Genomic DNA, 25,888 nt, shown 5'->3' with positions numbered 1-25,888 from the left:
AGACTTTGAACACCATTGTTTGAGGAAAATACATGGTTTCATCAAGTATTTCTAGTTTAATATACTAGATAAATTTTATACTATCTTCGGATTCTAAAAAAATCCTTGCAAAATAACAAATGCAATTTATATCAAGGTCAGTAATAAGAAAAATTACAACTCAGTAAGGTTGTGGGTACTTGGAACAGCTTACTGGAAGAGACTGTTGTAAGCAAGGGGGTAGATAGCCTTTTAAAGGGCCAATGATCTTCATTGGAGACTAATAAATTGATTAGGACAGAAGTTCCCAAATCTCCGCGAACCCTCTCCGTAAAAATTGATTGTTCTGTATATTTTTCAGAACTCTTGTCTGGTTTTCATTTTTTACATTATAATTATTTTGAGTTATGGAAGTAAAATTCTAATTGAAATTCAATTAGAAATAAAAATGTTTAATTTGAAATATAATATTCCAGCTGTAAAAATGTGCCTCAATGTTTGCATTTTACTTAATATAGTTTTGCAACAATATGAACTTCGTCATGTACATAAAATTAATTAATGTGCTGTGTGTTTACAGCCAAGAATTCCGATGGGGGGGGGGGGGGCTTCCTGCATAAGGAAGAACTTCTTTATTTTTCATAAATGTGCTTTCTTTTTGAGTTAAAATATCGTTACTCGTCCTTTAATCTCAATTATATTTAATTTAGCTGGATAGCACCGCAGACGTTTTGGCATGGCCTTGCGGACCCCCGGGGGTCCTCGGACCACTTTGGGAAACTCTGGATTAGGATCAGCGTAGTTGGGCCCAGAGCCTGTTGCTGATCACATTTGTATTTGTATCATATTTAGCATTACTAAGACACTCCCTTTGATGCTGATACAGTTAAAAGGTGTTATACAAATTACAAAAAAAAAAAAAAATTATAAAGCAAATAGTAAATGCTCAAAGAAGAAAAAAGTCAAAGAATATTCTACAGCATTTGAAGCAGAATATTGAAAAAAAGGGGGGGGGGGGTGACCCAAGAACAGAGAATGCAAGAAATACCTTTGTATTTCAACTCAATAGGCTTTGCAATGCATAAAATTCAAGAAATTATCATGAAAAGGACAAATCAGAAACAGATGCTAAAAGATTGCAGTCCAATTACATGCAATGCGCTAAAATTGTGTAAACTTATTTTCCACATGCATACAATTAACTGTTCAGATCAGTAGTGTTCTCATGCCTTGGAAGGGTCTATAAGGCTTAGAGGTATTATTTTCTTTGTAAAACAATTCTCGATAAATTTTCAAGAAAAAAAATAATAGTATAATTTTAAAATCTAGTGAAAGACAGGAGAAAGTGATACTTAAATGAAGCCTGGGAGAAACGGGCAACAAACGGAAGAGCTGGCCATACATGGGGCAGGCCTGCTGCATGGGGGAAGAGTTAGGAGGATTGCAATAGCCAGGGTTCGAAAATATCATATTTTCAAAAGTATCCGACATTTTGATATATGTGTCATGTAGTTGCAAAACCGGCCAACTCCTCAATGTTGGGAAATATGTTTTTTCAGTGTTTTGGGTACTAAGATACATGTTGGGTACTAAGATACATGTTCCACCTATAGGATACCTAAAGTCACTGCAAAACCAGCAAAATCCTCATTTAACATGCATTTGAAAGTCATGATGTGCTGCAAACCCGGCCAAATCCTCTCCTCTGTGAGTTTCAAAACCGGCCATGTCCACATCCGCTAGATCTGGAATGTTCCTTTTCAGCTCGCATCAGTTTGTTTACCTTTCCCTGTGCTTTATAGTCGTCGTACTTAATATTGGTCAGTGGTGCGTGTTGCTTGACGGCTGGGGTGGCCAAAAAAAAAAAACCAACAATGATGTTCATGCTTCAATACTGGATGACTCGTTAAGCCCCAACCCATCAAAAAAAGTGGAAGTCATTTTCCCCATTCCTGGTCATTCTTTCATTCCTCCAGATTGTGTTTTCGCCCAAATTGAGAAGAAGTTGAAAAAAAATGAGACCCTCATTCAGCCTTCAGGATTTGACGACATTCTCTCGAAAAGTGGAACAGTGCACAAGCCAGGAAGATATTACACTGATCTTGATTGGAAGAGAACCAGCAGTACCATCCTAAAACCCACAGCACAATGGCATTTCTAATTCGCACCAATGAAGAGATTTTTCATAACCAAGCAGAATAATAAGGTGCTGGTTCAAGGAGCGATTTTCTATAGATCCTTGGTTGGAGCAAAAAAAGTCTTTATTTCCAGGTTTAGTGGTGAAGCTTCAGAAAGTGCGCAATGTCCAAAACTTACTGACCAAACATTTTGTACCAAACTGGGAGACTGACGAGCGCTTGATTTTTTACAAAAACATCTTGATGGCATCATCTGCTCAAGGTGATGGAAGCACAGGCGAAAAGGAAGAAAACAGTAGTTATAAAGAACATCAGGAAGAAATGTGTGAGCCTGTTGAAGACTATAATGCTGCAAGAGTATAAGACTGTAATTCTTAAATGTTGATATTATTTTATTTTTTATATTATTTTATTATACTTCAAAATAATTCTGGTCAGCTGTTCTGGTCTGTTTGATTTTTCAAATTATATTGTCTTACTCTTGAGCAGCAATTTTTAAGTACAAATTAGTAGCAAAACCGGCCAACTCCAAAATGAGTTGAAAAAGCGGCCAAATCCAAAATGAAAATATGAATAAATACCCCCCTCCACATACCACCATCATTTACATAAACGTTTTCCAACACCCTTCCCTAATATCACTAAAAACCGAAGAGATTTAGTTTTGACCTCGATTACGCTTGATGTAATAATAAAATGGCTTTCCCCAAAAATTTAGCTTTTTGGAGGTGGCCGGTTTTGCAACTGCACGACACATATATCGGATAGTTTGATATACATCCAAAATTTTCAATCAGCACAAACTAAAGTCTTCAAAATAGTAAATATATCTTCAAATTACTCTTGATTTTCTTACATTCTAATTGCAATATGAAGACTTAAAATTAATGTTTCTTTCATTATTTATATCTAATATTTCATTTTACATTTCTATCAATTTTAATGGAGTTCATTTAGCATTAGCTGTTTTGTTCATTTTTCTTCTGTTAGCTACTTTTACAGTTATATAGTTCAGAAATAACTAATATGCATTAGTCAGTGCACAGTCATAAGACATTTTCCTTTTTTCTGAGCAACGTCTAAAATTTAATTAAGCACTTTCAATATGAATTGAAGTTGTTACATTGCTAATAATTTTATGAATATAAAATACAAGTTAAAAAGGAATATCATATTACTTTGTTATATTGATGATGTGATTATACATTGTAAAAATATAGTACATAACTTTTTGGTTGTTTTTAATAATAAATGAACAATTTTACTATGATTAATGTGCTTTTTAAATTGAAAATACCATAGTGGAAAATATAAATGTCCAAAATATCAAAATATCATGATATTTTCAAAATAAATATTGGATATATATCGTGATATATATCGGTGAATCCTGGCGACACCTGTGTTCTCGTCTAATTAAAAACAAAAAATTATTTCTAGCTTTTGTAGTAGATGTAGCTACTTTTAGACAATTGTTTGATTCTAATTGTTGCACCAACAACAAGATTGCTTGTGTTTAATACAGAAAACCTTATTTTATACTTCAGAAGTAAATATAAATTCTGATTTCCAAATGATTTTTTTTTTTTTTTTTGCAGTCAAATTATTTGTAAAACTAGTATCATGGATGTATAATTAACTCAATGGTATTTGTAAACCAAACTATCAAATAAGCCTGAATTTGGCATACAGTAAAACCTGTAAAGTTGACCACTCTTGTAAGTTGACCACCTGTCTAAGTTGACCGCTTTTGTCAAGAACGGAATTAGTCCTATCTTATATAATGAAGGAAAACCTCTGTAACTTGACCACCTCTCTATCTTGCCCACTAATATACACCAGCTTTGGTTTGGAGTATTGTAAAAAACCCTTTGTAAGTTGACCACTAGGCAAAAGCAAATCTTTATCAGTTATGCCTCAAATAAGAAACCAGACATTTTAGAAAAACCTATGAATATTTATGCTTCCATCAAAAAACATTGGGCTACTGTTAAGTTCCAGAAAATGAGCCTAACTTCAATAAGGAGTTACTTTGTTGAAAAGTAGATTTCCAATGGTCACAAATGAACAAGAAAAAAAATCAAATGAAGAATTTGAGTCACTTTTGACTTGTTATGATTTTTTTAGGAATTGTTAATATCAAGTAAGTAGTTTTTCATAAGCAAATGAGGCATTTTTTTTTTTTTTTTTGATCAATTCACAGAAATTTTAAATTTGTATGATACTTTACACGTCATTCTGGTAAATAATTTCTAAAAATTTTTAAACATTTTTTCTTATTGTTTTAAAGTAATGTTAAACAATGAAGGTGAGTTTAAAGCATTCCAATTAATTAAAAAATGAATGCATTGGACAAGAAATGACAAAAAAAAATAAGTTTTCATTACTACCCTCTATAAGCTGACCACCTGTCTAAGTTGACCACCAAAGTAGTGCACCGCAAGTGGTCAACTTACACAGGTTTCACTGTACTTTAAGTGATAAGCATTTTTTAAAAAATAACCTGCAGCGTGTTGTATGGGACAACATAAAATGAGGACTTAAAAGATTGACGAAAGCCATAGCTGGGAGCAGTTAATTTACTGACATAAAGAGTTTTTTTTAGAAACTTTATAAATGTTGCTATAATATAAACATACCAACTAAGTTTTTTCACAGTAAATTCTTGTAATCAAGAGAAGATAGTACAGTGAAGCCTGTGTAAGTTGACCCCTTGCGTTGCACTACTTTAGTGGTCAACTTAAGCAGGTGATCAATTTATAGAGGTTGAATTACAAGATCAAATTCTGCGCCTGAAAAACAGCAGTCAACTTAGACAGGTGGTCACTTTTACAGGTTTTACTGTATAACCATCCTGCATGTGTAAACCGTATCGATAGCTTTTTTGTGATTTTGCAATTATCATACGGATAATAGTGCAGAATCTTTAATTTAAAAAAAATAAATTTAAAAAAAATGACAAAACGAAGAGCTATCTCATAGCAAGAAAATTTTCTGGAAAACTTAAAATATTTGAAAGCAGCAAATGTATCTTTTTTCTTTCTTTTAAACAGAAAGGACTTGTTCAAAAAAAAGGTAAATAAAAAAAACTTTGAAACTTGGCTATTTATGCACAGTCAATACAGAAACATTGCTCTTTCAAACCATTGCAGATAAAATTTGGTTTAATGGATCAAAATATGAAAATGAGTTTGAATAAATTTATACTAAAACTGAACAAAAAAAATATAAAATGAACTACTAATCAAAATTGTTCACTTCAATTTTATTTACAACACTTCTAATAACTTTTAAATATATGCAATATGCAAGACATGATTAAAGAAACTGTAAATTCCTAAAACTTAAAATTCTTTTTTTCCATAAATACTTACTTACAAACAGTGGACATGAGGCCCCATTAATATCATAATCATTTTCCTCAGCAGATGATTCCGAACTGGAACATAACTCCTCCTCAGGAAACTGAAATATTTATATTGTTAAAATGTATGCACATTAAGTTTTTTGAAACAAACAATAAAATAATTGCAACAAAAGTGAATTTTTAAGGAAATATGAAAAAACTGAAAGAATGCATTATGTCTACAATACTAGTATACCCCAAAGCAGAATACTTGACGATGTTCTGCAACGTAAAAACATTTGACCAAAATTGTTCTGCAATACTTCAATACTCAAGCAACGAACATGACCTTTTCCACAAATCGGGAGCCCTAAATCAAAATCGTTTCAGACAGGAAGATTTCTCTTTTTTTTTCCAGTTTTTAAAACTTCACTGTTCTATGCATTTCTGTGGAATCTAAACGGATTGAGATTCTCCAAAAATATCTTATATGCTTTCTAAAAAGCTTTTTCAAAAGAGCAGAGACACAAAATTTTTATAAAAATCCGAACCCAGTTTTCAAACTATGTTAATTTTCAAGGCATGAAGAAGCAATTAAAATAATGTTAATAAATGAATATAAACTACAAAAATAATAAACAAAATGAGTCAAGTTAGGGTAGCACATAATAAAACACTTCAAAACTTTCTAAAATGTGAGTAAAGTTTTTTAAAAACCTTTACTCACTAAACTACTTTACGTTCACTACTTTTATGCTCTAAAGTCTGTCAAATTTCTGCAGTTTCTGCAGAAATTTCAAAAGAGATCTTGTAGAATTTCTGCAGAAATTTTGTCTGAGTTTTCCTCTCACATTTGAACAAGAATTGTTCTGCAGTTCAGGCATACATAGCAAATTTGGTAGTATTCTGCTTCTGGGGCTAGTATATAGTATTACTTATGTATGTACTTATACTTATGTGCTGGTTATCAGTTCTCAAACAGCTTGTTTCTTCACCAATCAAAACTATTTTTGCAATCTCTATCAATGGATCTTTTCAGTAAAACATTAGTACAGGGTTTTCCAATAAGTTGACTTGTAATGGTTATGAAATAGGGATGTTATTTCCAAAAAAGTAGGGGTCTGATGGGGGGAAAACGTCAGTCACATTTGGATTCAGGGAATGAGAATCAGCAAGATGAGCATCCAAAGCATTTGTGAAAAGAGGGGGGAGGGTTGCTGTGCAGTGTTATTATTTTGTTCTATTGGTTTTTCTTAAGGAAATTCTCGATCTAGTAGTCTTATATTTGACATGGATTTATTACCATAATAAAGACAAAATTTGAAATATTTAAGAGTAGTCAAAAAAAAATGGATACTTTAATAATTGTACCAAAAAAGTTTAAAAGAGACCATTTCAATTAAAAAAAATTACTATTAAGCGATCCAGAAAGGGGGGGAAGAATTACTATTTGTAATAATAGCAACCACTAAAAAAAAAACAAAAAACAAGTGTAGGCATGTGCAAATTGTAGAACAAAATAGCTTTTTAGTAGTTACAGGTGCAGTCTTAACACAGTATTGGCCAGTGTTCAGATTAAAAAAGAAAGAAGATTTTTTTAAAATAATAAATAGGAATATCAGGACAAAAGACTGAAAATCAAAACAAAATATTTTTCATTACAAAAATCAACAATATCAGGAAAACTACACATTTGCCACTGCGACTCTGGCTAAATTCTCTTGGATCTGGATACATTGAACAAAACAGACAAGCATTTTTTTTTTACTGAACCGAAAGCAATACAGTACAGAAAGCACCGGTTATACGTTTCTCTTTTTATAAGTTACTAGTGGCACCCGCACGGCTTTGCCCGTAATAGAAAAAATCTAAAGGTCCTTTTGGTTAGCCTGTATATTTACAAATAATGTATGGTGAATTTTCTTCGCCAATTGGCTTGTATCCACGTTACAGTTCTACGTTTATGATAATTTCGTATCTCGCCAATTGGCTTGTACCCACGTTACAGTTCCACGTTATGATAATTTCGTATCTCGCCAATTGGCTTGTGCCCATGTTACGGTTCCACGTTATGATAATTTCGTAATTTATCATAGTTTTGTTCTTAAAATTGGAACAGAAAAAGAATTACTTGGAATTTTCGAAAAATCGCTTCGAGGTGCACACCCCCATGCTACAAACTAACTTTGTGCCAAATATCATGAAAATCGGGCCGAACGGTTTAGACGCTATGCGCGTCACAGACATCCTACAGACATCCAGACATCCCAGACATCCTCCGGACAGAGAGACATTCAGCTTTATTATTAGTAAAGACTAGTGGCACCCCGCACGGCTTCGCCCGTAATAGAAAAATTAAAGGTCTTTTGGTTCGCTTGTATATTTACAAATAATGTATGGTGAATTTTCTCGCCAATTGGCTTGTACCGACGTTACGGTTCCACGCTATGATAATTTCGTATCTCGCCAATTGGCTTGTGCCCATGTTACGGTTCCACGTTATGCTGATTTCGTAATTTATGATAGTTTTTTCTTAAAACTGGAGTAGAAAAAGAACCACATCGAATTTTCGAACAATCGCTTCGAGGTGCACACCCCCATGCTACATACTAACTTTGTGCCAAATTTCATGAAAATCGGGCCGAACGGTTTAGGCGCTATGCGCGTCACAGACATCCTACAGACATCCAGACATCCTCCGGACAGAGAGACTTTCTGCTTTATTATTAGTAAAGATTATCAATTATACGTGTTTTAAATTGGTCCCTGCAGAGTCTAATACATATTAACGTACACCTTTTATACGTTTTTTCATTTATATGCTCTTTTCATACAGTCCGTTCAAAAACGTATAAACAGTACTTCACTGTAACTGCATATCAATCAATGAGGATACATTTCTCTAACAGGGTTCGTACTCAATTTCAGTAAGAAAATGAAAGAGTTTTGGAGGAGTTTTGAAGGAGTACTTTTGGGCTGTCCTTAATGATGTCACGCCTTTTTCAACACATTTGACCCCCTTTCCCCTTTGTCAAAGTATCACACTTCACCTTACTCCCCATGACACATGTCATACTGTTCATAAATATATTGTTATAATAACTGCGTGATTTGACTTTTTGTAACCCTCTCTTAGCCTCTTGTCACAATTTCATGAACTTGTCTCCCCCTCAAGGCACGACATCACTTGTAGATGACCCTTTTTAAAAGTCAAAACTTTGATTTACAAAGCAATTGTTCTTTTTCAATCTATTTATGTATTTTTAAATATTTAAAATAACTAGAGAAATTGACTTTTGCTGCTGAGGTGGAAGGAAAAGCAAAAATCATAAAACTTAAAAACATAGGTAAGCACAATTAAAGCATGTTTTACTTCACTTATGAAATGTCTTAGTCACCTAATACTATTTTCACCTTCAACTTTTATGGCTTCTATAACCAATTTGCAAATAAAAAATCTACGAAATTACTACATTAAAATTGTCTTTTTACCTTGGCCCTTGTGACGGAATTAAGTTGTCAATCGAAGTATTTTAAGTTACTGTCATAGAGGAAGCTGTAAAAGAAGAAGTTTTGAAGGAGTTAAAACCAAAATGAAGGAGTTTGAAGGGACCTTCAAAAAAATTTCCTGAATGAAGGAGTATTGGAGGAGTTTTGAAGGAGCGTACGAACGCTGTCTAACAGTGCTGTAGCTTTTAACATGAAACCTTAGGGTTGCCACACAGCGCGGACGTTCTTCCCGAACCGGAAATTGAGATAAGGTCATCTGGTGAAATACATCAGCTCACTAAATCCACAGAGGAATCAAGCAGAAAATTTCAGCTTTTTCCCTTACACTTTTACCAGACTTATGCAAAGTATTTGGTCATTATGTACGAAGAATGAGGAGCATGTGTCATAGACAGTTTATTTCCAAATTGAAATTTTTCAGAGATAGCCCAGATATAGGTAGAAAACGAATAGTCAATGTGGTCAGAAGGAGAGCAGCTCCTTTTTATCCAGACGACCCGGGCTTCATTTCCACAAGGGGAGAAATCTACCAGGTCCCACACCTCAATGGCGATTTTAAAACATCATGCTAAAAGGCGGGGAGTTGTCAGAGAAAAGTAGAAAATAATAAATTTTAGACTACATCATGGGCACCCATATGCAAAATTTTAAAGGGGTGGCTCAGATATTTTCCCCGTGGTTTAGCAGGATGTTTTTCCCATCGAAACCGATTTCAGTGCAGATAAGAGTTATTAAAACTAATAACTTATTCATTAATGGATGGAGAATAAATGTTTTTACATTTTTGCAGAGAAAAGAGTACTAAAAGCAAGGAAGTTCTAATTTCTCGGTGGGGGGGGGGGGGGGGCTTGAGCCTCCACTCCCCCTCCCCCCATATGGGCACCCATGGACTAGATGCGATATACTGACAGCCAGGTCATCCCATCCAGAGACTGCAGTTTTGTCCTTGTTTATGTACTCATCAGTTTGGAATCTTTACTAATAATAAAGCTGAAATTCTTTCTGTCTGGATCCCTGTGACGCTCATAGCGCCTAAACCGTTAGGCCGATTTTCAAGAAATTTGGCACAAAATTAGTTTGTAGCATTGGGGTGCGCACCTCGAAGTGATTTGAAAGAAAATTCGATTTTGTTCTTTTTTATTTCAATTTTAAGAACATTTTTCCTCTCAAATGATCATAACCTGGACGAGTAAATTACCAAATTATCACAACGTGGAACCGTAACATGGGCCAGCAAATTGGCGAGAAATTCACCATCCATTATTTTTGTAAATATACAGGTGAACCAAATGACCTTTTAATTTTCTACTACAGGCAAAGCTGTGCAGGTACCACTAGTAAGGAATAACAAAGCTGGAGGCAGCTTTGGCAATAACTTACTACTTATAAGTAGACTTGAAATTAAAATCCAGTGGTCGACATCCAATGGAATCTACTTTTAATTTTCTTTAAATCCTAACCTTTGTCGGACAAATTTCACAACGCAAAAACATTATTCAGTTAGATGTCTTGTAGTTCTAAGAAATAAAGGTTACTTAGATGCATATTCTTCAATTAAGAGTTTTTCTCATTAGGTTTATTAATGCATAAAACTAGAAACATACCGAGTACTCGGTAACTACTCAGTACTCGGCCTACTCGGCCAAATTCTGATCAGATACTCGGCCAATACCGAGTAGTCGCAAAAAATTGAATATTGTTCAAGACAGATACTAAAATTTATATAAAAAAAAAGAGCAAGCATTATATTCTGCAATCATTTACAATTGAAATTTATAAGTCAAATTTAAATTTTGAGAATAATGAAGTTTGTAATGCTTCAATGAAATAAATCTTTATTTTAATGTCCCCAAAGTTAATAAAACTTATTTATTAAAAATTATGCAAAAAAGTTAAGTATAGAAAATATGGAATTTTTATATTAAAAATGGATTTTTGCTACAAACAAAAATTAGTTATAAAAAATATAAAAATACCGCTGCTTAAAAAATAAAAGGAAATAAAACAACTATAAAAGCACAGTGCAGACACGTGTTTTGGCGTTAGAAGGAATTCCTTTTGCAATGCACAAAATGGGAGCTCGTGGATTTAAAAGCATCCGACAAAAGTCGGATTTTTTTGTCGAAAGTCTTTACATTCTTTAGCTCACATGTTATGCACTGAAAAAGAGGTTCCTTGTAAAGGGGGGGGGGCAGAAACACGTGTCGGCAGTGTTCCTGCACATTCGTTTTATCTGCATTTAAAAATTATTTATGTTTGGCGGACTAGAACTATAATTGATGTAATTTGCTTTAATTCCAACTTGATTAATCATACCTTTTATTTATTTATTTTTAATTTTAAAAACAATTTTTTTGTAAAATTTTTGACACAAACAAACTTGTTTATATAATGCGTAATTAAATTTCAGCAGGAATTTATTTAAAAACTATTATATGGACAAGGAGGTCTATACTACTATTAGGGCTCGACCGATGGCCTTTTTTGGCCGATGGGCCGATGCCGATTGTTCAAAGATGACCGATGGCCGATTGTTTTACTCTAAATGGCCGATTGCCGATGGCCGATGCCGTTGGCCAATGGCAAAAAAAAATATAACGGTAATAAATTGATAACATTGTCAGGGAGTTAAAGGATCATTTATTCATTTCACTTTACTTCCTTTCTACGAATAAGGACTTGTAATCAAAAAAAAAAGTCAAATTTTGACCTAATTTCTATTTTACGATCCCCCAATTTAAACTTCAAAGTTTTTTCGGCACATCTGTACACGCATATGTACCAAACAACATATAGAGAACCAAATTATCCATTTTGAACACCTCCTCAGTTAACTATCGCAAGTTCTCTTGTGATGTCTTCATACGCGTAAACTTGCGTCACTTAAAAACGTTATGAAATAGTAAGTTGAAAACTCATACGTACGTAGTATGATCTAAAAGTTCGAGGACAAGCAATATAAAACCTTACCCTGAATAGTTCACATTACCGAAGCACATCTATCTACAAAATAATCACCTTGAAGGACTACACACTTCTGCCAACATTCGTATAGCTTTTCGAAGCACTCCTGGCAGCCATTTTTCGCAACCTCCGGTAAGATTTCTTGCGCTGTTGCTTTAATTTCATCGTGGGGAAGAAGGCGACTTTCATGTTGAGGATGCACGGTTTGATTGATCAATGTTCTGATATGACAAACAAATAACATAATGTTTCGTCGGATTTAGCTCTGTGTGACTCTTACCTGTTTCAAGCAAAAAACATTTGCATGGACGTCGCTTTCTTCCGTCAGGAGAAGATAAAGCTGCATCATAGTAGATTACGATAAAGGCTTCCAGGGAGTGTTTCCAAAAGTTATATGAACACTGGCAGAAGTACATAGTCCCTCAAGGTGACCCTTTGAAGGTGGACGTGCTTCGGTAATGTGAACTATTCTGAGTAAAGTTTTATACAGCTTGTCCCCGAAATTTTAGATCGTACTACGTACAATCTGTATAGGGTGCAGTTGCTTCTCGTTTTTGACTGTTGTATGATGATAGAGAAAGAACAACAGCCAAAAAAAAAAGGAAGAAAAACAAAGAGACAGTTTAATAATCAACTGATTTGTTTTTTTTAAATTGAGCATATAACTAAGATTTCAGCAATATTGTTATTAATGTATGGATTATGTACACTATATATAGTTAAAACACTTTAAACTATGTTGTTTAATCATTAAAGAAAAAAAAAAGAATAAAAATATGAAACCGTCAACAAATTAAGCAATTAAAGTGGAAAGATTGCACGTAGACATTTTTTAGTCATGAAATTAAACTAAAAAAGTAACAGATTACAATATTAAATCATAATAGGAACATTTTTATACTTATTTAAAATTTTTGAATAGAAAAAAATTGCATTTTTCATAAAAGCTATAACAGTGACATAATTTTTTTTCTGAAAAAAGAAATAGCCATGAAAAGAGTGAGGTTCTTAAAACGCAGCTACAGTAAAAAAAACTCGATATTTACTCCAAGTTAATAATAACTGAATGCATAAACTACTTGATATGATATTAGCACACCTAATATTGAACAATTTGATTGGTTAAAATCTTTTATGAAGCACTACAAACAAGTTAAAATTAAATTTTTCAGTTTAACAATAATTTGCTGAAATTAAAATCACTTAATAGAAAATCCTTGAAACTTTCCTATAACATATTATTAAAAATATGATGAAAACGAAAATAACTCGTTCATTGATTTTATAAAAATACATGAAAATAGTTACTTACAATAGAAAAAAATCGATCGCTATAAATGATGCAAAAAAGATGGCGCATTACAAAATAAAGATGAAACACAAATGAGAAATACGCAAAATGATATTTCTTGAGCAAAATAAATAATCGCTAAATATTTAAGAAGTGCTTGAAACGACGAGGACGGGCTGGGGAAGGGGGGTCACCCGCTGATTTTGGAGTAAATCACAACATTAAACTTCTTTCCCTACTTCGGCCTCATTTGTTTAGTACAGAACTGCTATCACCAACGTCTCGGAAGAGTTTCTGAGTCGACTTCAGCACTTCCGAAGAAAAAATTTCAAAAGTCCCTTTGATTTCCGAATTATGTCACCATTCAAAACGTAATTAGTCAATTTCTTACATTAATGCTTTAAATTCTGCCTAAACAATAGATTAAGTTTGAAAAAAAAATCTCTAATTTTATGAATGGTGTTAGTTTTAAACAACTTGGATGTGCAACTAGAGTTTAATTTCAGAAATACAGAGAGGGGGAGGGGGGGCATGCAAGAGTTCTAAAAATTACCGTCGGTTCAACGAAAATCTAACAAAATGACACAAAAACCGGTTTTGCCATCTCATATTTGTTTCCATGGTATCCAATTCAGCAATATACACTCTATAACAAAAAAATCGACGCATCAAGAAGCAATCATCCGATTGCTTTGAAATTTTGTATGCATGATTGTTTTGACCAGATCTGCAAATGATTAAAATTTGGTGTCCGATGAATGAATAGTTTGATCTCCAGGGCATCGAAACTGTGCTTCCAGCAGATGTATATAAAGAGCAGTTCTTGAACAGTTGTTAAAACTTTCAGTTTGATTGCAATTCAGATTACCTTTCCACAACTTAAAAATGCCTCGCCTCATGGTTCGTACTCATTACGAGCAACTGTCAGAGTTTAGACGAGGTCATATCAATGGATTGAAAGAGGCCGGTTGATCAAATTGGAGAATCGCTCGTCATTTGAGTTGAAGTGATGCGACGATTCGAAGATGCTGGCAAGGATGGGTAGAAAATGGCAGAGTTCAGCGTCAGGATGTTAGCGCTCGACCTAGGGTCACAACAGATCGTGATGACAGTGATTGTCCGATCAGCTGTCACAGAGCTTTCTTCATCTCTATGAACCATCAGACGTTAAACCTAAACACCAATGTCCATCATGACCATTTACAGACGACGGACAACGAAATTTACGCTCGCGCCGACCATTACACCACCTGCCACTGACGCCTACACACTGCTGAGCCAGATTACAGTGGTGCATGACTCGATCAGGTTGGAATGGTGCCGACTGGGGATGTATAGTTTTTAGCGACGAATCCTGCTTCCATCTGTGTCATGACGATCATCGAAGACGTGTTCGAAGACAACCAGGGCAGAGGACGGATCCTGGTATCCCTTTTGCACGCCGCACTGGCCCTCAACAAAGCATTATGGTCTGGGGTGCCATTTCCTTTGATAACTGGGCCCCTTTGGTCGAAATTAGAGGTACACTTACTGCACAGTGGTACGTCGAGGACATCCTAAGACTTGTTTTGTTGCCGTTCCTTTTGCAGTACCCTCGGCTGGTTTTCAGCAGGACAATGCAAGATAACGCGCGGCATGTGTTGCTATGAATTGTCTGCAAGCTTGTCAAACTCTTCCGTGGCCTGCCACATCGTCAGATCTCTCTCCCATCCAGCATGTCTAAGATATGATGGGATGGCGATAGCATCTGGCAAGGAATGTTGGTAACCTCGTCCGACAATTAGAGCGAATTTGGCCGGAAATACCGCGGGAGAACTTCCGCGAGCTTTATCGATGTTTCCCACGTCGTGCTTCAGCTTGTATCTAGGCTAGAGGCGGGTCAATACCTTATTGAACTTGTTACTGTAACTCTAACATAAATTATTCAATTTTTCTAAGAATTTAATCATTTACTATTCTGTGCATTGTCTTCCTATCCACCAATTTTCGTCTCAATCGGATCACTCCTTTTTGCTGCGTCGATTTTTTTCTTATAGAGTGTATCACCAAATGATCGTTAGTCTAAGAGGCTATATTAGTTTTGTATTGAAATAAGTAATTAATAGACATAAAAAATGAGCAAATAGGCTTTTTAGAACACCCGATCGAAAACAAAAAATGAAGTGCACAACTGGAACGTACGCGCACCCCACATGCGAAATTTTAACCTTCTACAGCTTACCATTTTTGAGTTATGACTTATGAGAGATACATACGTACATCCAGCCGCAAGAAACAACGCAATAATTAACTTGTTTGCTACCTGAATGCAGTATTAAAAACTCTTTCAGGGGTGGATAAAATAGAAATTCATACTGAAGTTTAAGTAAAAAATTTTATATGAAAACAATAACTCCGTTTACTTTGCATTAAAAAGTAAAACAGCAAAAGTCTTTTTTTTTTTCGAAAACATCGGCTAATTTCATCGGCTTTACGACGTTTTTAAGGCCGATGGGCCGATGTTTCCTGCAAGTTAGCATCGGCTGCCGATGCCGATGGCTAAATCGTTGAACCATCGGGGCCGATGCATCGGTCGAGTCCTAACTACTATTCCAATAAGATCAAAATTCATCACATGTGTGTCAGTGGTTCTTCTTAAAACATAATTGGTACTTGATAACTCGGTCGAGTAGTGAAAGGGCGAGTACACAGTACTCGGCTACTCGAGTGCTACTCCGTACGTCTCTGCATATAACAGTATGGAACAGAAAAATTTAGCTATTTTATTAGAAAAATCCTCAAAATACTTACTATAATAGATTCATCTTCACTCATACTTTCAGGTTTATCTGTAATCGGAGATATTTTTGGTATTTTTCTCAAGCAATGGTTGAAATCCTGCAAAAACACAAAATTGAAATGAGATTATCTAATAAATGTTCATTTTTATATTTTTGCATTGAATTAAAGAAAAATTACGAAACCGATTTATTAAAAAAATATAACATTCAAACACTCAACTTTTCCTTAAAAAGCTCAAATCAATTTTTAACTTTTAAAACTATGTCGGACTTTAAATGGAAACATAAAATGAATATCAAAAAATAATAATAATTCGGAACTCCAGCGCTCGAATACGCTACCTTGCAATGATTTACAAAACTGCAAATGAAACTAAAACTTTGCCACGTTGCGTTCCACGTGTGTCTGTTGACGTAAACACAGGCAGTTTGTTCTGAGTATTTATTAACGCAATCGATGTGTCTTAGTTTGCTTTCAGCTACAGAAATTAATTCGTCCCTTAGTAGTATTCTCGAGCTTCTCAAAATAATGTTAGTTTTCATTATTTCCTTAATAATTGGTGAAAGGGAAAATTCTGGGTTAACAAACTTGGATAACGTTATACAAGGTAAAAAATTTTATTGTTTTGTATGAATTTGTAAGAATATGGGGTTTTTTTTTATAATTAAACTTACCATATTTTACAGCAGCATTTAATTGGAATGGACAGTATGCAAAATATTTTCTTGAATATATTATCGTAGAACAAAATGAATAATCGAGAAAGAATTTACTTTATTCCTTTTATTCTCAGCTGAAAGGTTTCGCCAAATTTGTTTAGGGTTATAGTTTTAGTATTGTGCGAGCAAAATAGCCATGGCTAGATTTTGCGTTTTCAGTTAAACCATTTTTAATTTTTATCATGAGTAGAATAAAATGGTAGTAAGATTACAGAATTCGATAAGTGAAAAGAAATAATGGTCAATCAACTGAAAAGAAAACTACCACCATATATCCGTGAGAATTTTGTTGATGATTTGCATAACATGACACAATTAAATCGTAACTCAGAAATTAGAAAAATCGAAACAGAAAATTTTTAAATTAACCAATTCGGGAATTCGAGAGAAATAACTCAGCTACAAATGGAAAACAATAAGCGCTAGCCAAGCAAGGCAAAAAAGTATCATCTTCTTTCGATAAGTTTGTAATGTCATATTGAATTTTCTAGCATTAATTGTTATTCTTGTCAGGCCACAATTATTATTTAGTTTTATCAAGAATTGATAAATATCGAATTCAACATGGTGGAAATAGCTGCTTAGAACTACGAACTACGTAGTTTGCATTAATCTTTGACGTTTAGTAATGCTTCTTGAATTCTCATTTCTTTCTACGTGGGCCAGAATATCCACAGGACTTTGAAAATTAATTTAAAAAGAATAAAGCGAAAAAATCATACGTACGAACAAAAATCACAACACTTTTAGCATTTTCTTCGTTACCATGTGCGTTTGTTTTAGTTTTTAAGTCCGTCATTAGACAGTGACTTCAGTGCTCCCTATAGTTCGTTGGAGTTGCGAATAACTTAGTTCTAACGGGTGATCAGAAAGTGACTATACATTTGAAAAATTAATAATACACGGAGTAATGTATATAGACGGGCAAAAATTTATACGCATGTTTGAAATGACATAGGGTGTTTTTGCAACCACGAAAAATATGTTGAGACCTTGGTGTTGGATGTTATCTATTAACATCTTTATTGATGTTGGTCAATCAATGTAGACTGTAGACTTAAGGCCTCATCAGAACTAATAATTGCAAAAAGAGAGATATGGGGACCTGGTACCCATATGGCAGCCGCTGCCTGTTCCCAACCTTTTTTCTCTTGCGAATCAATTTAAATATCCGAAGGATTTTGGCGAACCCCTTGAGTAATAATTAATAAGTAACAAGCAAAAAAAAACTCTCTCTTGCAAAAACATTTGCGAGCATTTTTTACTTTAATGCTGCTCTATAGTTCAGAACAATTACGAAAACATAACTGCAAAATAAAAAAGTACAAAAATTGCTGCAAACTAAAATTATAACTAGAAAATGAATGCATAACAAATTCAACGAAAAACAAACCCAGTGATTATTTTTTATTCGGCACTGCATATAAGTTGAGCCCCTAACTTTGAACCTCATTTTCTGCAATAAATTTCTCAACTTATACGTGAGTACCTCTACCTATATATGGTAAGCGAAAAATTAAAAAAAAAAAATTCAAAGATGGGAGTCCTAATCATCCCATTTAGCCATCCAAATAGCATTGTAGTGTCCACTGTACTGTTTTTATCCTCAGCCAGGTGGCTCCAAAATTCACAGCATAATATTAATATTACTTAATGAACACAACATAATGTAAAATTACGTAACAAAACAATACTCATAATAACATCCAAGTTCAATTATGAACTCACCACTGATAAATCAGATCTTTTCTTGCTGCGTGCTTTCCAAAATTTAAGGGATTCACTAATTGGATCCTCTGATTTCTCCTGATAAAAAATAAGGAAAAAAAAAATAAGGATACATTATAAAAATGAAAATAATGTAATTTTGGCAAATATTTAAGAAACACAAAGCAGATAGGAAAGATAAAACTTACAGGACGTTCAGTCATTTTTTCAACTTCAACAGATTCATCCTAATAAAAAAATTTAAAAAAAAGAAAGGAAGAAATTGTTTAATATGTCTAACTAAACAGCATAATGAGGTCTTACCAAACTTCTATATAAAAGCATGGAAGAACCTTCTAACATTCGTTTGAAATAGATCTACTGATAAACCCATAAGACATAACATCCAGTTAAGACGAGTCTATCTGAATGAAGGGGAAAAGTAAAAATTTGATGTGCCTGCTCCGCTCGTTTGAATATGCCTCTGCTTAATTTAAAGGCTAACATACAATCTGCAAAAGCTGAAATCCCTGAAAACTAATAGACCTATCCATTTCTGCTTGTACACTATTTAATTGGTGATCAGACTGTTTATGGCGATATTGTGGTTGTCCAAATTGGTATTAAAAAATAATACAGTAGAAGACCGTTATAACGCACACCTTGGGACCAGAGCTTTTGCGTTATACAGGTTTTTGCGTTATATAGGGGAGATTAGGGATGGATGGGACAGTTTTCACAAAAATATTTCTTATAAATTATTTTCTACTGATATAACACTGAAAGTTTCAGAATAACAAATTGAAACATTTTAATATATTTAAAAAATATAAATTTCACGGTAATTATTAAAATGGTCATTTCTGAAGACAATTACAATAGCAGTAAAAATGTCCCATCCCTCCCTCATGTAAGGGAGGGATGGGACATTTTTGGAAGTTAAAATGCATATACATAGTTTTCAAAAATATTATGAAAAATGACAAAGACAGCATGTCATTTATTTATGTAAGGTTTATTGAACATTGGGAACATCTATTTTATCTAACATTATACTTTAATGAATCAGCATCAAATGAAAAATTTCTGTGCTCGACTAGTTCCACCAACCATATTTGGTGGGGGCAACTTGGCAATAATGTCTGTTTTATCAATCACAGAACTATCTGTTGTTTGTGGAAAGATAAAGTTTCCTTTTTCATTTTTCCTCATAAAGAGTACTTGAAAGGTCTCATCATTATCCTTGCTTTTAACTCTTCCAACATAATTGAAATTCCTAGATTTCTATTATCAGGGCCCGATTCAATTCATAAAATACCTTCATCAATTATTTTTATTTATTAATGTTTTAAAATGTCTAATCAGAAAAACAAAATTAATTAGTCTGAAACTTTAACACAAGTTATTAAAAAGGTACCTATTAATTTTATGGTTTATATTTGAGTAACTGGATGTTATTTTCCAATATAAAATTTCATTTTACAAAAATCTACTACATTTTCGTAAACAATACGTTTTTTCTTCGCATAATGTGCTTCATGAGAAAACAACCTGTAATGAAACCACTGTTATACCTCTTACAAAGAAGTACAGCTAACCAATTGATTGAAAGTATATTATATAGTACATAAAAGTAATAATTACATTGATAAATATTACAGGAGTAAGGAAAACTTAGTCATACTGCTGTAAACTTTCAATGTAAAGAAATTAGTTTCGAAAAAAAATCATAGAAGTTGATACAATTGTTATACATCAAGTTGATAACTTCAATGGCTTTTTATTCTGCAATTCAATTACAAAACAAGATAGTATGCCAAAAATAAAATATTAAAAAATTTGGACAATCAGTATAATTATTTAGCTGCAGATATTAAAAGGGAGGGATGGGACATGTCCCATCCCTCCCTAAACCATCCTGTCCCATCCCTCCCTTTACACAACATTTCAGTAAAATAGCTTGTTACTAGAAGCATGCTACTTTTAGGTTTAACTTAACTATTACTTTATAAAAGCTGTATTATTAGGTGCATAAAACAGCAAAAAGAATTATGTTAACATCAATAAATAAGATTGAAAACTTACCTTGAAAACAAAGTAGTTATTTACTTTTGGTGTTGTAAAATAGCTTTTTTCTGGTATACATTCATAGAACTCTGCAACTAAAATGATTTATAGCAACAAACATTGTTTTATGGTTGCTCCATTTAGTGGAAGAGTCAGAAATTGAAAACAATGTTTATTTTAAGAATAATTGAAGGAGTCCCATCCATCCCAGTGTCCCATCCATCCCTAATCTCCCCTAGATCATTTCACAAATTTTGAAACTAATATTCAGGATATATCTATATATTAGCACTTCAGAATGAGTTTTTTCTGCAATGAGTATTAAAGCACTAATATTACAGTTAGCCATTCACAAAAAAATATGTTTCACAATCGAAAGAAAGTGCATTATCCTGCACTTCTGCTAACTTCATGGTTTGCATAACAGCTGTATTTTCAAGAGCCATCTGGTATTTTCTGTTTACTATGAGTACTAATTTTCAATTTAAAAGCTTTGAATTAAGATGAAAAGATGAAAAACTTTCAACATTTAATTTGCCTAACAATATTTATGCTTGCAAAGCAAAACAGAGGGATTTTTTCAACTTAAAAATCTATTGTTTACTTCTGAAAAGTCGTGCGGTTTATAGAGAATTGCGTTATATAGGTCGGCGTTATAACGGTCTTCTACTGTAATTAAAAACACTAATCTCCACATTGCTGCCCTTATTCTACTAAGCAAAATAAATTACCAAATCAAAACTTTGATGAGTTATTGTCTGTTTAAGAGTCGTGACAAATTGAAAGTTTTAAACCTTTATTGCTTGTTTAAAAGCTCAGTTTACCAGGACCTGATCAAGCCAAAGTGATGTCCAGGTCCTGGTAAAATTTTGGTGCCCCTCTCACAAGAAAATTCACTCATATTCAAAGTGGCTGTTTCTAAAAGAGGGAACAAATGAAATGTTAAACTGTGAGCTTTTAAAAAGTGCTCAGCTTATTAACTTTAAGTGGAAGCTCAACCAGGACGTATGATACTTCTTGAAAAGACATATTTATCTTGTGCAACACCATGAAGAGCCAAATTTAAAAAGTAACTTGTTTATTATGGCTATGATATATACAATGACATGTTAAAGGAAATATTGAGAATACGCTCTTTACAATATTAAATAGCTCATAATACTTTAAATGACTTCTGAATCTAACATTCTAAGTCAAAGTATGAAACGTTATTTTTAACATATAGAGCTATGATATTCATGTCAAGAGCAGTAAGCCGAAACTATAGGCAAAAACGGACAGACTCAACTGAGCTGCCGAATAAACAACCAAGTCTGACTTGGGTTGCAAATTGAAAAGGGAAGAGAATGAAGCAAAGTGCCGGGAGCTTAAATGCTACCGGCAATTTGCATATTCTACTGACGCGATCTTGTTGCAAGAAGGAATGAACGAATGAGAAAAAACCTAATGCAAATTAAGGTTGCCAACACTTTTGGAAAATAATTTACTTCCTTTCGTAACATGAAATTTACCCCGTTTTGGTGCCCCTCTCATAAGAAAATTCACTCATTTTCAAAGTATCTGTTTCTAAACGAGAGAACAAATGAAAATTACCCCGTTCTGGTACTATTAAAATTGTATTGCCGAGGTCCAGGGACCTGTAGGACGTGCGTTAATAAGGCTTGCAGTTTGCGGGTTACTTTGCAACAAATCCATTAACCATTACAATTCACCAATTTGAAATGAACAATAGCACACTGACCTAGGACCACAAAAACATCCATCGCATCACTAGAATACAAATTTTATTGGTCCTTGATGCCAGTGAAGTTTTATTTCCATTTTAATTTTAAGCATCATCATTTTTTGAAACTGTCAAGGAAAAGTTTGCATCTTTATTTAAAAATTATCGATTTTTTTCACTAGAAAAATAGATTAAGAAATTTCTGCAGTATTATAGCATACTGTTTTTGCTACCCAACAGACTTTCTCCTGCAATATCAACTCAGATAAGATTTTATTCACTAATGCCTCCGCCAGTATTGGAATAAAAAATATGCTTGTTGTTGATTTCTTTCCCAGTAGATGTCTATTGAAAATAGCTAATTGATTCTATTAGTTAATTTTGTTTTGTTTGTTTTCTTTAATTTGTCATCATTTTAAAGCAGGATGCAAGACTGGACCATTAAAAGTATGTACGGACCAGTGAAATTTTGCAATTACTGGTATATACTGGACCAGTGACTTATTTTCTAAATTTCTACTTCTGAAATTCCCTAAAATTTCAAAGAGATGTCTTGTGAACACCTTCCTCAATTATTTTTACCACACTGAAAAAAAAAAATTCAACTCCCAAGAAGTTGACGCTAAGGGCTGATCAGATTTGCTTAAACATTAACTTCAGAAACCTGTAATATGATGCTTGCAAATATAAAATACCTCTTCCACAATAGTTCTGTGGTTAATTCATACCCAATAATAAAAATTATTCACCAAAACATCGGTACTTTTGTAAAAACCTCACTTTTTCCGCGCTAAACTAACATCTTTAAATGTTAAAACTTTGTAATCTCTAAATATTGACCAATTCACCTGTTTTTTTCTTCTTTAATCTATAACACCATATGGAACAAGGGCAGGCTTGTGGAGTATAAGATTTCCAAAATTTTTATTTTTGGACAACCCTAGGCGACATTTACGATGAAATTATTTTTAAAATTTTATATTAAACTCTATTTAGAGTTTAATATAAAATTTTATTGCAATATTGCAACAAAATTAACCTACAGTTCCTTGAAATTTGTTTCAAAAATGAAATTATACTGTTTAGCCATGAACTGTTTTATAATCGACCCAAGAACACCTTATCAATAAAAATTAATTTCACTTACTTTTTGTTTCTTTACTTTTTTGTCATCCTCATTTACAGCAGTGTGTGATGAAATTTGAAGCGAAGACACGTTTGTCTTAACAGGAATATGACTTTCGACCCCTTTATCTTTTGAAGGTCCCGCATGTGACAATAAAGAATCTATGTTTTTACTTAAGGATATACTGAGTGCTTTCTTTTCACGATATACAGGAATAATGTCCCCTGATTCTTTTTTTTCACAAGCATGATCAGAAATATCATTGGATGGAAAGGGAACAAAATCAGTTTTTTCAGATCCTGAATTCAATTTTAGAACACAATCTTCTTTGGCTGATTTTGGCAATGCTATCTCAGTTTCTGAACCTTTAGTCGATTTTGACAACCCTGTCTCATTTTTTGAAATGCTCGGTTCTTCCTCTACTGTTTTATTCCTTTTCTTTAAATGGTACTTTTCCTCCTCATCAGAGTTTTCACTTTCACCCGAAATACACTCAGATGTACTTGAACTCCCAGGTGCAAGTTTCGGCCTTTTCTTACTCTGCTTTTCTCTTAAAGGTTCAGCAGATTCCTTAACTTTTGAGGTTGTATCATCTGTTTGCTGCTGTGGGAGACAAGAAGCAGGCAGTAACATAGAAGGAGCCGGAGCGTCTGGTGCAGTAATACTTGAGATACTCGATACTTTATTTTCACCGGAAATAAGTGGGACAGGTGTATGAATAGAGAAAGCCTTTTCTTTTAAAGGCTCTGAAACAAGGCTGGAACTGGCAGTTTCCCTTGAATCACTCAATGTAGCAGAATCTTTGATACCTACTTCCAAAATGGATGCTACATCGAAGTGCTTCTGCTCATTTTCAAGAGGAATCACTGCCATTGGTTCCAATTCATTGACTTTTTGTGTTGTAATACTTGTTGGTTGTCGTTCAAGACCAGGGGCAGGCAGTAACGTAGAAGAAAGAGTCGAAGGGTCCGGTACGGAAGTGCTTGGTTCTTTATTTTTACTCAAGAAAGGGGAAACAGGTGCGAGAAAAGAATGAGCAAAATTTGTTTGATTGACACAGTCCGGTTCAGAGGAAGGCTCTTGTAGAAATTGTTTATCCGATACACATGACTGGCTTTTGTCGGCAAGGGTATTAGCATTCTTCTCTGAAGAATTTGATCTTTTCTTACAATACTTTCCTCTTAAACGCTCTGAAAGCTTAGAACCACTTTCAGCTGAATCGATCTGATCTGGTATAATTTCAATAGTAGCACTTAAAATCCCTGATTTTTTATTTTTCCATGAAAAATGTAAAACCGGAGGGTCTGGCATCATTGAAATTGAAGCGTGGAAAGAGTCTTCTGGAACTGGGGGAAAAGCAGGATATTTCTTTCGAAGTGTCTTATAATCAAGTTCTGGTTTACATGTCATCCATTTCTTCCTTTCACTGAAGGTTAACACTTTATATAGTTCAGGATTACAAGAAACCGTTTCCTCACCCTTTAATATTATACGTTTATTAAAATTATCCGCTAAAACATTTTCATCAAAAACAAAAGGGCTTGTAGAACGTTCACTGCATTCATTTTTCTTTTCTTTTGAATGTATTAGACCTGGGTTTTCGTTATCCTTTGAACCCATTGTGTGGGACAGGATTTCAATTAACTACTATCAAAATAAATCACCTCAATGATTTACTGATTGAATGAGTCGGAAAAGATTTTTCACATTTTTAAAAATTTCGCTTTCAACGTTCGGTTAAAGAACGAAAGATTCTGAAAGCGTCAGGGTGAAATAGTGCAATATCTTCGCTTTTCTGTATGATTTTTCTTATCGTTCATGCTGCCATCTAGTGGATAAATGTATGAGTATCGATCAATAATTATTATAAAAATAAGGTTGCAAAGCCTTATTAATGGAGGTTCTCCTTCTTTCTTTTTTTAGTATTCATTTATTGTTTATAATTAGAAAAAATATAAATATTCGAATAATTAAAAAGGCTAATAATTTTTTTACGGTGGAAAAAAATGAAAAAATACTTTTTCATTTACATGCATGATTATTTACATTAGATAGTGCAATCTTATAAAGGAAAGAGAAGAAGAATGCATTATTTTTGGCTACTCTTGGTATAAATTTGTAAATAAATAAATTTTCAAATTCAGTAATATTTTAACATGATAAAATTTAAATCGCCTGCAACTGATAGTAATAGTAAAATTATTCAAATAGACAAGAATAAGGTAGGGCATTATTAAAGGTTTTTTTTTTCATTTGCATTATTCTGAATAAGTATACTGCGCATTCACATGAAATAGACTTAATTTATGTAATAGCTACGATTCATGAAAACAGTAATTTAAAATTGGACGAAAAAATTGCAAACATTGAACGTTCTTGGGAATTATGGTATTTGTTACATTTGGAAGATGTAAAATTAATCCTCGCTGAACAAAAAAGTTCATGTAACCTCAACTGATGAAAGTATTCAGTCAACTTCGCTAAAAAGTATTTTAGAAATGAAAAAAAAAAAGCATTAATAGATTTTTTTTTTCTTC

At 33.5% G+C, this 25,888-nt stretch overlaps 1 protein-coding gene across 1 annotated transcript in view; it reads right to left on the bottom strand.

Moving 5' to 3' along the window:
* LOC129233720 (uncharacterized) overlaps window positions 1–24,224 on the bottom strand; it is a 71,343-nt gene extending 47,119 nt beyond the window's left edge. The window contains exons 1-3 of the mRNA XM_054867698.1: window positions 23,373–24,224; window positions 18,457–18,534; window positions 16,019–16,105 (exon numbers count right to left, since the gene is read on the bottom strand). Of these exons, the coding sequence (XP_054723673.1) occupies window positions 16,019–16,105; window positions 18,457–18,534; window positions 23,373–24,224 (1,017 nt within the window). The remainder of the gene's footprint in view (window positions 1–16,018; window positions 16,106–18,456; window positions 18,535–23,372) is intronic.
* Between the last annotated feature and the right edge of the window lie 1,664 nt (window positions 24,225–25,888).

The sequence above is a fragment of the Uloborus diversus genome, unplaced genomic scaffold, assembly GCF_026930045.1.
Source record: "Uloborus diversus isolate 005 unplaced genomic scaffold, Udiv.v.3.1 scaffold_652, whole genome shotgun sequence".
Classification (NCBI taxonomy): domain Eukaryota; kingdom Metazoa; phylum Arthropoda; class Arachnida; order Araneae; family Uloboridae; genus Uloborus; species Uloborus diversus.
Note: the sequence above shows the minus strand (reverse complement) of the source record. Positions and strands in the feature narration are given on the sequence as shown.